We start from the raw sequence: 18,129 nt of genomic DNA, 5'->3' as shown, positions 1-18,129 counted from the left end.
GCCCATACATTCTCAATGAAAAACAATGGGCACAAATCCAAAGTAAAATGGCGGTCCCCGCGGCGCGCCATGCGGTCTGTATTATTACCCCCCGCAAGGTAGGAACCCACTGGGGAAGGGAGGGGAATAACCGAGGGGGGCTGGTATGTCCGAGAGGCCAGGGGAACCAAGGGATCTCCCGAGGGTCCAACCATTCCAAGGAGGGGGCCCACATCCGCCCCAACACTGCCAGAGCAGTGGGGGGACAGCATTACTCACCATACCACGGTACAAGGTGCGCCACTCCGAACAGACCACCTCCCACCCGGTGTGGGGGTGATGTCAGTCAGGGGGTACGATGTGACTCTAGGTTGTCACGTCCCAGAGGGACAATCCACTCGCGGGCTCATCCTCATCCATCGGGGCTCTGTCGTGGCGAGGCCTAGTGCTGGACTATAACCTGCTCACACTCGCTGGCCAGGCTGGGAGACCTAGATTATCCAGTCTGAAAACTCAGCCGCTGTTGCTGGTAGTTCTCCAGGAACTCTAACTAATAAATAAAAATTGCAAATAACAAAATTTTCCCATTTATATAGCTAGGAAGCTGCAGCAGAGTGTGTGGGTTTATGCCTCCAGGGACAGCCCCATAGGCGTGGTAAAGCTTTTTCCTGCCTAGTGTCCTATTCCTGATGGGAGGAGCATAACCCAATGGTCTAAGAAGATGTGGAGCTGCGTCTGTCAATGGATGATAGAGAAAACGCTATTAAATTCATTTTTAATATTCGAAACAAACTCTTCCATCTATCTATGTCTTTATGCTTTATTTTGCTGAGAAATCACATTGAAAAACACCCCCATAGTATTTCTGGCTGTGGCCATCTTGAGTAAGGGCAGGTGACTCATGTAGCATTTATTACCTGAAATCCATCTGCCCTTAGCACAGGCATGCAGACAGGAGGGTGTGCTTAGCTCAGGTATGCAGACAAAAGGATGTGTCCCAGGAGCTGAAGACTCCTGGGATGTATGACATAATTTGCCTAGGCCTGGAAAGCAGGAAGTAACTGAAGAAATGGACAAAAAAAGTTTCACACAAGTAAATATAATTTACTTTCCTATCTATTTACTAATGGTAGCAGCATAAGGATTAAAAATTGTTGATTGGGAGAGTAAAGTTCCACTTTAAATAGTTATCAGTAAAAAAAGGAATTGCAACTCGTATACTTGGGCCACTACACTGCTAAGTGAAGAGCAAAGCAATATATCAAGGCATTTATTCTTTCACTTTCAAAGGCAGAAAAAATAAATACAAAACATTTTCTGTGAGCAAAATACTCAAACAAGCACTTTAGTACAGTAATTGCTTCATCTGTTGAAAGTGCTTTGGCAATAGAGAGTGCAATGTTCATGTGTGATTAAATATCACCTATATTTCACAGTAACACCAGCTCTTCCTTAGCGTACATATACATTACTTTTTAAGGTTAACGGACCCAAAAGAGTGAGAAATGGGTTTTTAAAGTTAATGGAAGCAATCCCTGCATCGCAGGCTCTTTTATCCTAGCTCACATAACTAATTTAATCTGATTGTAGGTTTTGACAAAAATATGATTTTGAGCAAAATGCATGTTTTCTTTGAAGCCTTTTTAGCATTTTTTAACTCTGCTGATACTGGAGAAACACTGACACAACAGGAAACCTATGGTAACAATTTCCTTTTTTTTGTTGAATTGATATCCTTATGTAAAAGCAATTTGTTAGCATGCTGTTATTGTTGATATCTGGTATAGGAAAATTTTGTGCAAGCCAGAAATTATGGGATTTTTGCAGTTGATAAAACATGTTTAAACGTGAAAAAGAAATTTCTGCGCAATTCCTGTGTATTAACTACCTATTACTCAACTCTATATACTATAGGAAGCAGCTAGCACCACTATGCATCCAACCACCTGTACAAAATACATGAATATATAAAGTCACAAAAAAGTGCAGCGCTCTCCTTCAATAAAGTGCATTCAAAATATAGTGCATAAATAAATAACTGAAAACAGTGTAAAAATCATTTATGTATAATAAATTAATTAATAACGTGAGCCCATCTTTTCTTTTAAATATATATACAATACATCAATAAATGATTCAATGTCCGTGGAAAAAAGGGAAGGAGTCCCATACACCAGAAACTTTCCAGTAATTGTCTCTGATCACCGCAGTGCCCTTCACCCCACCTATGAGTGTCTTCTCACCTGCTTGAATGGACCTCACTAATTAAAGGGGGTCTATATGCACTTTGAAGTTTTATAAGTGGCACCGCTCCCACTGACCGCACACACTCCAAATCTGTGGCTCTCCGCAGCTCTCAGCGTGGTGTCAATGATATAGGAGGCAAGAGGAAAGAACCATAGTGCAAATCGCCAATAAAAAGCATTTATTTCCATATACAAATCCACTCACATTTCAGAAGTAAAAAACTAACATTTCACAATACAATCCAGGTTCAGGCCTGAATCTTTGAGAAAGTCCATTGAGTGCTATGCGTCAGGTGGGTGGTGACATAATCACGCTGGGACTAGGTGGAGCGGTGTATGCAGAGAATTATTAATTTGAATGTACTTTATTGAAGGAGAGTGCTGCACTTTTTTGTGACTAGTTAAAAACGGACTGCCTGTCCGTTCTCATCCTATCCGATCCTCCAGACAGATGGAAAATAGGGTTTCACAGACAGGATCGGAGAGCAACGGGTGTCAGACATGTCAACGCTGACATCCGCTGCCCCATAGGGATGCATGGAGCATCCGTTCAGGTCCACCTGAAAAACTGACAGGCGGATCGAATCGCCAGTGAGAAAGGGGCCTAAGTCTGTTCACTTCCACTGTTAGTTGTTCCTTATGTAGCAAGGTTTCCAGGCCTAGGGCCTGATGTGGGTCTGCCATTAGTACCGGTAATCTCTCCAGCCCATGTGAGCTGTGACCCTGGGTGTGACAACTGAAGCAGCGACAACTTCGGCCGGCGCCAGCAAACGCTCACTGACACTGAGAACACTCTGTAGAACAGAAGAAGTGCTGAATCCTCGACTTATAGTCCAGAAGATCCAAGACTGAGAACTGTAGAACTCCTGACACTGTTGTACTGTGAAAGTCACTGAATACTTTCCCCTGCCTGGCACAGCTTGAGGTAGTATATAGTAGAACTCTGTATAGCTGTCACTTTAACTGGCACGCTCTGTGCAATTCAGGGCCCAAACTACAGGTGCCCCCTTTGGCCTTGAACTCTTCAGGGTCCACTGACTATGTACCCCCTCTGTAGCTTCAGGGTCCTCAACCTAGGTACCCCCTGTACAGCTAGCTGACACTGGATCCCAGAACCTCTTTCGGAGTGGTCCCCTCTAACCTGTGGAAGTGCCGCTTTCCACACCGTAGCTCACAATAGTGACGGCGTTTTATCTGTTTTTTATCCCGATTTCCTTCGGAATTTTACTGTTTATACTGTTTTATTCTTATTGGGACTTTGTAAATGGCTCACCAAGATATTGTGCAATAAAACCTTTTGGAAAACGGTACTACACTATCCATACTCTCCTTTTTTTTCATAAGAACCCTGACTGGAAGTCGGCTACAGGAGGAGCGTTGCTATATGAGAAAGCACCCACTTGGAGGGAACGTACCCAGACCCTGGGGGACACAAAGCTCTGGTGGTCCTAGTGTCGTAAGGCACATAGGGCCCACATAATCTGGTGAGTGTGAAATCTCTCTATTTTTTGTCACAGTGGAGCATAAGGATTGACACCAGGGATAGAGTGGAAGATCTATTACAGCAGCACCAAACACTTTTCACTGTGTACTTTCATTTATTTACCTGAATATTCACTATCAAGAAGTCACGTCACTTTAAAACAATGAACTTTTTTGTATATGAACTTTGACACATTTTTATGAAATTTTGCACCATATATGAATTTGCAAATTAAATTTATACTGTATTTAATTTATTTATAGTTAAAGTGTACCTATTTATTTAATATTTATAATAGATCACAGGGTTGTGTATGCACTTTTATAAGTCTGAATTTTATAGTGGTAAGACTACTGGTTTAATTTTGGCAAGCGCTATAGGTAATCACATATCAATTGATTACTTCACCCTCATTGAGCACTCAAACTTTCACTATAGCAGCTGCATTTCACACTATTTATATATTATTTATTCAGAAACTCTAGGGTTCTCCATTTGGCGCGGGAATATACTCTGTATATTTTTTTTTCTATCTCTCCCTCTCTCAGTCTGAAAGTTATTACAGAGGGGCTGATGCGGAAATGCCTCACCCAGCGCTATTGTGTTGTGCCAAGCAGGGGGGAGTGGGAAACTCTCCCGGTTGGCAGAAAACAATGTATACTGCTAGCGGCTATAGCCATCGGTTCATCAGCTCATAAACAGGTGCATTTATGTGTTTATTAAAACTGCCTTAAGTTTGGTTTTAAAGACCATCAACAGCATATTTTTTATTCCACACCACTTAGGACTGAGAGAAGTGAAAATGATATGTGTCGTACAGAGGTTTGAATAAATAAAAAAAAAAAAAAAGGTTTCCAATGCTAAGACCGATCTGCTGTGCATGCTCATTTAGATGAATCATGCAGAAAGCATTAGGTAAAAAACGCTAGTAGGCTAGCTATAGTGTTGATTAGCCTTTACTGATTGCAAATTCCAAGCATTGTGCTCCAATTACTTTAATATAGCTGTTCCGTTGCTGTCATACCTAAATCTATTTTAGTTTCCTATGTACTGTATATATATATACTGTGTATATATATATATATATATACATATATATATATATATATATATATATATATATATATATATACACAGTGCCTTGCTAAAGTATTCGGCCCCCTTGAACTTTGCAACCTTTTGCCACATTTCAGGCTTCAAACATAAAGATGAAACACTGTAATTTTTTGTGAAGAATCAACAACAAGTGGGACACAATCATGAAGTGGAAAAAAAATGTATTGGATATTTTAAACTTTGTTAACAAATAAAAAACTGAAAAATTGGGCGTGCAAAATTATTCAGCCCCTTTACTTTCAGGTGCAGCAAACTCTCTCCAGAAGTTCAGTGAGGATCTCTGAATGATCCAATGTTGACCTAAATGACTAATGATGATAAATAGAATCCACCAGTGTGTAATCAAGTCTCCGTATAAATGCACCTGCACTGTGATAGTCTCAGAGGTCCGTTTAAAGCGCAGAGAGCATCATGAAGAACAACCACCAGGCAGGTCCGAGATACTGTTGTGGAGAAGTTTAAAGCCGGATTTGGATACAAAAAGATTTCCCAAGCTTTAAACATCCCAAGGAGCACTGTGCAAGCGATAATATTGAAATGGAAGGAGTATCAGACCACTGCAAATCTACGAAGACCTGGCCGTCCCTCTAAACTTTCAGCTCATACAAGGAGAAGACTGATCAGAGATGCAGCCAAGAGGCCCATGATCACTCTGGATGAACTGCAGAGATCTACAGCTGAGGTGGGAGACTGTCCATAGGACAACAGTCAGTCGTATACTGCACAAATCTGGTCTTTATGGAAGAAGAAAGCCATTTCTTAAAGATATGCATAAAAAGTATCGTTTAAAGTTTGCCACAAGCCACCTGGGAGACACACCAAACATGTGGAAGAAGGTGCTCTGGTCAGATGAAACCAAAATCGTACTTTTTGGCAACAATGCAAAACAATATGTTTGGCGTAAAAGCAACACAGCTCATCACCCTAAACACACCATCCCCACTGTCAAACATGGTGGTGGCAGCATCATGGTTTGGGCCTGCTTTTCTTAAGCAGGGACAGGGAAGATGGTTAAAATTGATGGGAAGATGGATGGAACAAATACAGGACCATTCTGGAAGAAAACCTGATGGAGTCTGCAAAAGACCTGAGACTGGGACGGAGATTTGTCTTCCAACAAGACAATGATCCAAAACATAAAGCAAAATCTACAATGGAATGGTTCACAAATAAACATATCCAGGTGTTAGAATGGCCAAGTCAAAGTCCAGACCTGAATCCAATCGAGAATCTGTGGAAAGAACTGAAAACTGCTGTTCACAAATGCTCTCCATCCAACCTCACTGAGCTCGAGCTGTTTTGCAAGGAGGAATGGGCAAAAATTTCAGTCTCTCGATGTGCAAAACTGATAGAGACATACCCCAAGCGACTTACAGCTGTAATCGCAGCAAAAGGTGGCGCTACAAAGTATTAACTTAAGGGGGCTGAATAATTTTGCACGCCCAATTTTTCAGTTTTTTATTTGTTAAAAAAGTTTGAAATATCCAATACATTTCGTTCCACTTCATGATTGTGTCCCACTTGTTGATTCTTCACAAAAAATTACAGTTTTATATCTTTATGTTTGAAGCCTGAAATGTGGCAAAAGGTCGAAAAGTTCAAGGGGGCCGAATACTTTCGCAAGGCACTGTATATATATATATATATATATATATATATATATATATATATATATTGTAGTTTATTGGTGCTGCTTGATCTTTTATACATTTAGCCTTTTTAGACTAGTGGCGAAGAGACACATCACTGAAACAATGTTACGTATTTTTCTATAAAAATTATAAACGTCTAGGTGAAAATGCTTATAATATGTTGAATGAAAATCACTAAGTAATAAAATGCAAACTATTATGTTATTTAAATGTGCATCAATGGTGATTTTGAATAATAATGGACTATAAAATGACCCATTTTGCTTTGTGCAGTTACCATAAATTGTTCATCAAATAGCCATTGCAGTCGTTTCTGCTCTTCCAGCAATGTCCTCTCACAAGGATGAAAATCACCTTTCAGAGCCCAACTGTAGCTAGGAAAACAGCTACACACTAAGTAAAAATTGTTTTATTAGTGTCAACCAAAAATAAATCAAGTTTTTTTTGTCTTGGCACTCTCCTTCAACTTTAGTATGTTGCAACATGCTCTATTAATGGTGTTATTTATTCTTGGGAGATGCATTAAGCTATTGAACACACATACCCATGTCTCCTTACTGAGGTCATATAAGGTAACTGATAACAGGAGCAGAATTACCTTCACAAGTTCCATTCTGTTCAAAGAATCCTTGGCCGCAGCTGGCTACACAACGTCCCTGATGTATCACCTGCAGTGGGTCCTTGCATATTACACAGTCATTTTCTGAAGCCCCGTTACACTCTGAGCAGGTTTCATGACATGCTAAAACAGAAAAGACCATGAATAACCATTACACACAGACATAAGCACACAACACACAAACTTTTGGCACATATGTACAAAGGCTTATGCTTAGCATGTTGTATTGTTACTGCTACTATATATATATATATATATATATATATATATATATATATATATATATATATATATATATATATATCAATGTTTATATTACAACTTTATTTTACAGCATGTTGAAAAAGATACTGAAATAGATGCTGAGCCCTGTGGGCAGTAGGCCAAAGCCTAAGGCCCAAGGTAAGCAAAAGAAGGCTTTACTCTACACAGTTCCCTTGTTAGACATTTAATTTTTTTCAAAATTAGAAAATTAAACATTTTATTAAAAAAATTATTTCTGCTTTGCAGAAGGTCCAGCTTGAGTGCTTTGGGGAATGTGTGCAGTTGTGGAGGGGCTATATGTGCTATCATAAAGAAAGAAAATGCAAGCTATAAACTTTGCTCTTCATTACTATCTCCTTTTATAAATCAAGATCTCAAAAATTACAACTGGTGTCTAATTAGCATACCTGCGTTCTTACATGGAAGTATGAAAAAGATGGTATGTTAGCGGTTTGAACAGTTTGGAAAGCACAGCCATGGTGGTTAGACAACACATGCCTAAATGTAAAACAGTGTAAGCACATTGATAACGGAGTTTCTATTCAATAGAACACAACTGTATAACCTCAGTCATACGTGTTCAGTTCTTTGCATTGGCAGAGAGCAAGAAAGAGCATGGCATTGTGAAATGTAAGGAATGACCATTAGGGGACAGGCATGGGATAGAAATGGATAGAAAGACACTTTAGAACGCCCATTTGAAAAGTGGAGGGGAACACATTGGTTGTGGAAGGTTCCTAGAATGGAGTTAAGCACAAGGGGTATATGGGTTGGAGGGAGGTACGAAAAAAACCCAATGCCAAACACCATTTCTTCACACCTTCATTTCAAGTAACTACCCCTTGACATTAACTTTAATTGCTAGTCTAGACATACCATGTTTCACCGAAATTATATTAACTTTGGCACCAAAAGACACAGTAGGGCTTATTTTCGGAGTAGGTCTTATTGTGTAATGTGCTGTCTTCTCGCCCTCCCTGCCTGTCAGGAATACCCTGTGTGAACCTAGTAAAAGTGTTTGTAAAATCCTAGAATCCACTCTATTAGTGTTTTATATAATGTCCAGTGTGTGTTTTTGTAATATAATTGTGTGAAATACCTTCATTACAGCGCTGCTTGGCGCTCAGCTGATCTCCCACTGTTCATCTTCTCCCAGCTGTCAGCAGGGGATCTGAGCCCCTCCCCTCCGCAGTGCCCAGAGCGGGTCACGGAAGCGCCAAGGATTATATTATAATTGTGTGAAATATCTTCGGTACAGCGCTGCTGGGCGCCCAGCTGATCTCCGCTGCTCTCCTTCTCTTCTCCCCCGCTGACAGCTGGGGGTCGTGGAAGCGCTGAGCAGTGCTGTAACAAATATATTTCACATAATTATAATATAATACTCGGCGATTCCGTGACCCGCTCTGAGCACTGCATCCCTCCGCTGACAGCTGGGAGAAGAAAAGGAGAGCGCTGTACTGAAGGTATTTTCCACAATTATATTACAGAAACACACTGGACATTATTTAAAACAGTAGTACAGTGGATTCTAGGATTTTACAAACACTAAACTAGGGCTTATTTTTGGGGTAGGGATTATATTGCAGCCCTCCTGAAAATAACAGTAGGTCTTACTTTCAGGGTAAGTCTTATTTTCGGGGAAACACAGTATGTATGTATATTTATTGGACACCAGGGTCAGTTTTTTTTGTCTGAAATTACAAAAATAATTATTTACGAGGAATAAAAGATTAATATGTTGTTCCTACATCAGACTAGCTGAAAACAACCTACTAATCCACCAATTTAATGTACAGTGGGTACGGAAAGTATTCAGACCCCCTTAAATTTTTCACTCTTTGTTATATTGCAGCCATTTGCTAAAATCATTTAGGTTCATTCTTCTTCCTCATGAATGTACACACAGCACCCCATACTGACAGAAAAACAGAATTGTTGACATTGTTGCAGATTTATTAAAAAAGAAAAACTGAAATATCACATGGCCCTAAGTATTCAGACCCTTTGCTGTGACACTCATATATTTAACTCAGGTGCTTTCCATTTCTTCTGATCATCCTTGAGATGGTTCTACACCTTCATTTGAGTCCAGCTGTGTTTGATTATACTGATTGGACTTGATTAGGAAAGCCACACACCTGTCTATATAAGACCTTCCAGATCACAATGCATGTCAGAGCAAATGAGAATCATGAGGTCAAAGGAACTGCCTGAATAGCTCAGAGACAGAATTGTGGCAAGGCACAGATCTGGCCAAGGTTACAAAAAGATTTCTGCTGCACTTAAGGTTCCTAAGAGCACAGTGGCCTCCATAATCCTCAAATGGGAAGACGTTTGGGACGACCAGAACCCTTCCTAGAGCTGGCCGTCCGGCCAAACTGAGCTATCGGGGGAGAAGAGCCTTGGTGAGAGAGGTAAAGAAGAACCCAAAGATCACTGTGGCTGAGCTCCAGAGATGCAGTCAGGAGATGGGAGAAAGTTGTAAAAAGTCAACCATCACTGCAGCCCTCCACCAGTCGGGGCTTTATGGCAGAGTGGCCCGACGGAAGCCTCTCCTCAGTGTAAGACACATGAAAGCCCGCATGGAGTTTGCTAAAAAACACCTGAAGGACTCCAAGATGGTGAAAAATAAGATTCTCTGGTCTGATGAGACCAAAATAGAACTTTTTGGCCTTAATTCTAAGCGGTATGTGTGGAGAAAACCAGGCACTGCTCATCACCTGTCCAATACAGTCCCAACAGTGAAGCATGGTGGTGGCAGCATCATGCTGTGGGGGGTGTTTTTCAGCTGCAGGGACAGGACGACTGGTTGCAATCGAAGGAAAGATGAATGCGGCCAAGTACAGGGATATTCTGGACAAAAACCTTCTCCAGAGTGCTCTGGACCTCAGACTGGGCCGAAGGTTTACCTTCCAACAAGACAATGACCCTAAGCACACAGCTAAAATAACGAAGGAGTGGCTTCACAACAACTCCGTGACTGTTCTTGAATGGCCCAGCCAGAGCCCTGACTTAAACCCAATTGAGCATCTCTGGAGAGACCTAAAAATGGCTGTCCACCAACGTTTACCATCCAACCTGACAGAACTGGAGAGGATCTGCAAGGAGGAATGGCAGAGGATCCCCAAATCCAGGTGTGAAAGACTTGTTGCATCTTTCCCAAAAAGACTCCTGGCTGTATTAGATCAAAAGGGGGCTTCTACTAAATACTGAGCAAAGGGTCTGAATACTTAGGACCATGTGATATTTCAGTTTTTCTTTTTTAATAAATCTGCAACAATGTCAACAATTCTGTGTTTTTCTGTCAGTATGGGGTGCTATGTGTACATTCATGAGGAAGAAGAATGAACTTAAATGATTTTAGCAAATGGCTGCAATATAACAAAGAGTGAAAAATTTAAGGGGGTCTGAATACTTTCCGTACCCACTGTATATCATCAGTCTACAAAATTATACACTATAATATTCATATTTAAATATACTTCAATCCTCAGCTAAAGACAGTGTTTAAAATTTTAATCACCTATCCATAATAAGTATTTTTTTCTGAACAATTTAAGGAAGCTAAGTTCAAATATTTCAAGTTGGAAACAGAGCAGTGTTAAAAAAAAAAACTGACTAGGTTTAAACCCATTTTACAAATGTCAAGTATATGGTCAGCTCTTCATTCGGTAACTGTACTACAAAAGATGGTAGACCTAAAAAAAAAAAAAAAAAAACATTTAAATTACTGAAATATAATCTTGCCAGCTTGTCCTCAGTTAACTCCCTGGCAACATCATGCAAAAAACATGCACAGTCTTGCCATGATACCTCAGTGGGACATGATGGCAAACGTGCACCTTCTTGTTCAAGTGGTATTAAAGAGATCAAAATGATGTAGAGTTTTAGCATTTATGACATAATCTCTTGTGCCTGAAGAAGTTTATGTTGCTGAAGTGTCATTTATTGAGGCTTAGGGGAGTTTTCATGTTTTTTACCCCTAACACCCAGAAATGGCTTATTTTCTGAACACATTATAAATATACTTTACTCCTGTCAAGTACACTTAACACTACCTATAAATAGGAGGCTTTAAATCTTGATGGTGGAGCTAAAAATTAAAAACAAATAACTGATAACCACATGAAAGAATGTAGTGAGATGTACGTTTAAGGGAACCTACTGTTTATTCACATGGGCAAACACAGAATGACTATATAAGTCCTTCCTTTTTACTATATTCTATTTGAGTTTATAATTCTAGGTCCCTAATAGAGACCTCAAAAGCAGTACTTTACTCTTGATTGCTAGACAGACTGCTCAAGAATATGTAACATCGGCACAAATGCACAGGATTGGACAGACTTACAGTAGTTTTGCATCCTACTGGGGCTCTATTTAACATAAGGCAGGTGTTGACCTTTGCCTTTGGAAGCAGTCAAGAGGGTTATGCGTGTTTAGAAAAACATGGAACACAATTTACTGACATGGCACCACATCCACAAAATAATGAAGAAATGTTTATTTTCGTACATCACGGGACACAGAACCATAAATCATAACATATGTGTTATATAGCCACCTTTAGGTAAAGGACACTGGCAACCAATCAGAAAGGATGCCCCCCCCTATATAACCTTTCCCACACAGGAAGTACTTCCGTTATTTCGTCAGTGTCTAAAGGTGATGGTCACTGTGTAGAGTCTCTCCACATTTTTCTTATTTTCTCTTCAAATGAAGACAGAAGATTATGCTATTTACCCTGATCTCTGAATCTAAGGGGTTAGCTATCAGATCCATCCTAAACAGTCAATGGACTAAAAAGATGGTACCTGAGTCTCGGGAAGCAGATATGAGGTTTTGCCTGCAATGCTGTCCTCTTTAGGCCCTGGACCCTGGTATCCGCACCCTTGGAATACCAAACCCCAAAGGCGCTCCATGCAGGGTGCTCTACAGGTCCAAGGCCATGGCCCCTCTAAAAAAAGGGGACCCAGTCCTTGAAGGTGGCCAAGACAAAGCTTGCCGTGATGGGTGAAGATTGAATTCCTGTTTCAAAGCAGAATCCTGTGGCAGGACTGGTGAATCCAATTTAAAATATTTAATTATTTAGCAAACCTTGAAGGTAAAAATTGCTGGCATAATTGCAAATTGTAAATATTTTATGCACTGTTCCTTTTAATAAAATAACAGAGACCATGTGCCATATGTATCCATCCATGAGACTATGGATGTTACGCTTGCAAGTTACATCTTATTGAGGCAGTTGTGGGATTGTTGCAAAGCTTGATTTAAATCATTATTTCTTTGCCTATGGTTATCACATTGTTTTTTCTCCTGAGATGATCACCTGAAAGGTATCAGGTGTTACAAACAAGATTCAGCCTAAGTTGTTCTCACCCCATATGGTTGTTGTATTTGCCCTGGCGCATAAGCGTCTGCATTTTCGTCTCTTCCTTGATCGCTTGTCTATGGGGTAAACCTATTCGCGCGCACAGGAATCTTCACCTTTAAGTACAGGTGTACGTCGCATGGAGAGTGTGTTCTAACGCAATTGGCGTGCATGTCTTGCTTTAAAGCAATGTCTGCCTGAAAAAAGGCCCGGGGGGGGGGGGGGGGCAAAGTTGGAAAAGGCACTGTGATGCCACCATCAGGCGTTGAAGGTCCTAGCCATGTTTCCAATGTGTCTACTCCTCCTGAAGAGCCAGAGGCAACTTGCCAATCTGAGCTATTACGGTTATCAGGCATAGTGGCTACTCCGAGTACTTCTGCAACCTACATCACTAAGGACGATTTGGCTGTGGCACTGGCCAGCTTTGAGGGTAGGATTTCTGGTATCATTGTAGCATCTCAAGGGAGGAAATGTGATAAATCTTCCTCACCTGAGCCACCCACTGAGTCAGTTCAGGATTGGGAAGAAGATGTGGAGGAAGTAGATGATGGTGACCCTATGGAAGGTCAAGCTGAGGTTTCAACGTCTGTGGAGTCAGGGTCAGAAGAGTCTCTATCTACCTCTCAGACCCAGAGATTGTTTATTCAGTCTCTTACTAAAATGAACAGGTCTACATACAAATTTCCTCCCCTAGAGAAAGCTGAAGTCTTTTTTTCCTCTTTAGGCTCATTGCGCCCTACTCATAGTCCTCAGACATTTCCCATACATCCGCTCTTGGAGCAAGACATGTATAAAGATAGGATTTTTGTTCCTCCTAATAAGTTTTCATTATTGTATCCTATGGAAAAAAAGTTTACTAAGAAATGGAATATACCCACTGTGGATGCTTCCATTTCTGCGGTTAACAAGAGTTTAACCTGTCCTGTGGGTGATGCCCAGGTTTTCAGTTGGAATCTTTATTGAAAGCCTCCATTGCGGCTGGAGGATCTGCGATACAACCAGCAGTAGCAGCTATAGGAGTTTGTCAGTCTTTAAAAGACCGTATGAAGTGAGCTTTTAAGACAGTTCCTTCTCAAGGAGAGTCTATGAAGATCTGTCAGATCTACTTCACACTTTATTTTTTGCAGTGGATGCTCTTACGGACTCCATAAGGCAAATGTTACAATTTGCTCTGATGCAACAGTGCATATGTGCAGAATCCTTTGGTTAAAGAATTGGTCTGCGGAATTAACATGTAAAAAGTTACTGCTTGGCTTTACGCTTTTTTGGTGATGATCTGGATAAGTATATCCAAAAGATCTTGTATATCCAAAAGATCTTGGAAGGGGGGGGGGGGTTGAGTACATTTCTTGCTACCCGTGAAAAGGATTCTTCCAAAATCCCCAGCACTCATACTACCAGTGCTTTTACTTCCAGACGGTGGTGACAGCCTCAACCATCTGGATCCGGAACCAAGCCTTCAGGGCATGGTCAGAAAAAGCCCTGGGCCCAGAAATCAGCCAAGTCTTCCGCTAAGCCAACACTGCGAAGGGGCCCCCCCACTCACGTGGGTGGGTGGGGGGAAGGACCCGACAGTTCTCAAAGGTTTGGGTGGAATTGATCCAAGACAACTGGGTTATCTCCACCATTTCACTGGGGTACAAACTGGAATTTTGGGTGTTTCGGTATCCCGGGATTATAAGGTCATTGCAGAGTTTTGGGTATTTCATTATATAATTATTTAATTATTAAATTATTATTATTAAATAATAATTATATAATAATTATATTAATAATAATTATTTTATTATGTTATGTTATATAATTATAAGGTCAGGTATACCGACAGATCCCTGGAAAAGAAGGTCTCTCTTTCTGGCATTGGACCAGCTGAAGGCTCAAAAAGTGATAATAGAGGTTCTGAAAAACGAAAAGTTCAAGGGTTTTTACTCAAACCTGTTCATAGTCCCCAAACCAAACGAGGATGTGAGACCTATTCTGGATCTCAAAGCTTTAAACCAGTTTCTGAATATTCATACTTTCCGAATGGAGTCAATGCGTTCAGTCGTAGCCTCCCTGCAGGTAGAGGAATTTCTAGCATCCATTGACATCAAGGATGCATATCTTCATGTGCCTATATTCCAGGCTCATCAAAGGAGGTTCATACGCTTTGCAATAGAGAACCGCCATTTTCAGTTTGTGGCCCTGCCCTTCGGTTTAGCCACAGCTCCAAGAGTTTTTACAAATATCCTAGCTCCAGTATTGGCTGTTTTAAGGTCCCGAGGGATATCTATAATAGGATATATGAACAATCTATTACTAATAGATAGATCGACTTCGGCTCTAAGACAAAATGTCCCACAGACAATGCAGTTCCTAGAATGTCTGGGTTGGATACTGAACTTGGTAAAGTCAGCACTACAGCCGGTCCAGCGTCTGGAATATCTGGGTCTTCTTGTGGACACAGCACAGGCAAAGATATTCTTGCCAGCAAGAAATGTCACAGACCTGAAGGATCAGGTTCGGTCTGTAGTAAGGCTGTGATATCCTTCTATACGTCTTTGCATGAAGTCATTGGGGAAGATGGTGTCTGCATTTGAGCAATTCCATATGCTCAATTCCATGCCAGACCCTTACAGAACAACATTCTGTCTACGTGGACCGCTCCATGTCTCTGGTACCAAGAGTACATCAGAGTATAAATTGGTGGTTGTTGACCAGAAATCTGGAAAAAGGGAAATCCTTTCTTCCAGTAACCTGGAAATTATTGACTACAGATGCCGGTCTCCCCGGCTGGGGAGCGGTTCTGGAGGAAGCCACTGTCCAGGGGAAATGGTCTTGGGTAGAGAAAAGTCTCCCCATCAACGTTTTGGAAATACAAGCAGTCAGTCAGGCTTTAAAACTCTGGACGTCCAGGCTTGAGGGTCACCTTGTCAGGGTACAATCCAATAATGCCACGGCTGTGGCTTATATCAACCGTCAAGGAGGCACATAGAGTAGGTTAGCATAGAAAGAGGTGGATTTCATCCTATCCTGGGCAGAGAAGTTTGTGCCACGCCTGACAGCAGTCTTTATTCCAGAAATAGAGAACTGGCAGGCAGACTTTTTGAGTCGTCAACAGATGTTTCCGGGGGAATGGTCCTTACACCCCGAGATATTTCAATCAATCTGCATATGCTGGGGGGTCCCAGACGTAGATCTGTTGGCATCCAAGTTCTACAACAAGTTGAAGAGATTTATGTCCAGGACCAGGCATCCACTCACAGTCGGAGTGAATGTTTTGGTGACTCCTTGGGAGGAGTATTCCCTGATTTATGCTTTTCCTCCGGTACAGCTGATACCGCGCATGGCCGAAGAGGGTTTGGTTTGCACAAATCCAGAGGTTGGCAGTGATAAGGCCTTGGGCTCTTTTACTGCGTCCGGACCTACTCCCTCAAGGTTCGATATTTCACCTGCTGCACAGTCTCTAAATTTGACAGCTTGGCTTTTGAAGCCTTATTCTTGAAGGAGCGGGGTGTATCTGGCCCTGCAGTTCATACACTGATAAACGCTAGGAAACCAGTCCCTAGAAACATTTATTACAGGGTCTGGAAATCCTACATTGCCTGGTGTGAAGCCAGGAAATGGAATCCACACAAATATATCATCAGGAGAATTTTACCTTACCTTTAAGCAGGAGTAGATATGAAGTTAGCCTTGAGCACTATCAAAGGGCAGATTTCAGCCTTCCAGGAACCGAACGCTTGTCCGGGGAGTGTTGCGTTTGCTTTTGCCTGTGAAGCCACCATTGTGCCCTCGGGACTTGAATTTGGTGTTGGCAGTTTTGCAAAAACAGCCTTTTGAGCCTCTGGGGCAAGTTCTCCCTGTTCTTTTGACAAGAAAACTGGTATTTTCCATTGTGATAACTTTGACTAGAAGGGTATCGGAAATAGCAGCTCTTTCTTATAAAGAGCCATTCTTAAAATTTCATCAAGATAGGGTGATTCTACGTCCACATCCAGGTTTTTTGCCCAAGGTGGTGTCCGCCTTTCATTTGAATCAGGACATTATACTACCTTCCTTTTTTCCAGATCCTCACTCAAAGGAGGAAAAGTTATTGCATTCTCTTGATGTAATCTGTGCACTGAAGTTTTACTTACAGAAATCAGCTTGGATTCATAATACCGAGAGCTTGTTTGTGGAATCAGATGGTCCCAGAAAGTGGTTGGCAGCATCTAAGTCTACAATTTCTTATTGGATTTGCCAGGTTATTACCCAGGTGTATGGTTTGCTAGTAAAGGCACATTCTACCAGAGGACTAGGTGCCCCTTGGGCACATAGCCATCAAGCCTCTATGGCTCAGATTTTCAAGGCCGCGACCTGGTCGTCGGTGCATACGTTCACTCATTTCTATCGAGTGGAAGTTGAGACCCAAGAGGAATCTGCATTTGGCCGCAGTGTTCTGCAGGCAGCAGTGTAATCCTTTTTGTGGTCAGATGGTGGTATGTTTTGGTGTCCCCCTCCCCCTCAGATGCATTGCTTTGGGACATCCCATATGTTATGATTTATGGCTCTGTGTCCCGTGATGTACGAAGAGAAAAATTTATTTTTTAATACAGACTTACCTGTAAAATCCATTTCTTAAAGTACATAACGGGACACAGAGGTCCCTCTCCTCTTCTATGGGGTCTTTATTGCTTGCTACAAAACTGATGTACTTCCTGTGTGGGAGGGGTTATATAGGGGGCATCCTTTCTGATTGGTTGCCAGTGTCCTTCACCTTAAGGTGGCTATATAACCCATATGTTATGATTTATGGCTCTGTGTCGCGTGATGTACTTCAAGAAATGGATTTTACAGGTAAGTATGTATTAAAAATCCATTTTTATACAGGTGCAATTCTTAACACCAAAGAAGTGAATACTCGGTTAGTTTAACCACTTCAATACAGGGCACTTTCACCCCCTTCCTGTCCAGGCCAATTTTCCCCTTTTAGCGCTGTTGCATTTTGAATGACAATCGCGCGGTCATGCAACACTGTACCTACACCAAATTTATGTCATTTTCCCCCCACATATAGAGCTTTCTTTTGGTGGCATTTGATCACCTCTGGGTTTTTTCCTTTTTGCTAAACAAATAAAAAAAGACCGAAAAGTTTGAAAAAAAAAAAAGTTTTTTTGTTTATGTTATACAATTTTGTAAATAAATAGGTTTTTTCCTGCACTGATGAGCACTGATGAGACTGCACTGACAGGCACTGATGAGGAGGCACTGATGGGGTGGCACTGATAGGAGGCACTGATAGGCGGCACTGATATGTGGCACTGATAGGTAGCACTGATATGCAGCATTGGTGGGCACTGATAGGCGGCACTGCTGGGCACTGATAGGCGGCATTAATGGGCACTGATAGGTGGCACTGATGGGCACTGATAGGTGGC

The 18,129-nt window shown here is 41.4% G+C and overlaps 1 protein-coding gene across 1 annotated transcript in view; it reads right to left on the bottom strand.

Moving 5' to 3' along the window:
* FRAS1 (Fraser extracellular matrix complex subunit 1) overlaps positions 1-18,129 on the bottom strand; it is an 843,167-nt gene that overhangs the window by 429,735 nt on the left and 395,303 nt on the right. The window contains exon 15 of the mRNA XM_082266873.1: positions 7,075-7,218. Within this exon, the coding sequence (XP_082122999.1) occupies positions 7,075-7,218 (144 nt within the window). The remainder of the gene's footprint in view (positions 1-7,074; positions 7,219-18,129) is intronic.

Source organism: Pelophylax lessonae (genome assembly GCF_965119305.1).
Source record: "Pelophylax lessonae genome assembly, chromosome: 1".
NCBI lineage: Eukaryota > Metazoa > Chordata > Amphibia > Anura > Ranidae > Pelophylax > Pelophylax lessonae.
This window is presented reverse-complemented; position numbering and strand designations above follow the sequence as displayed.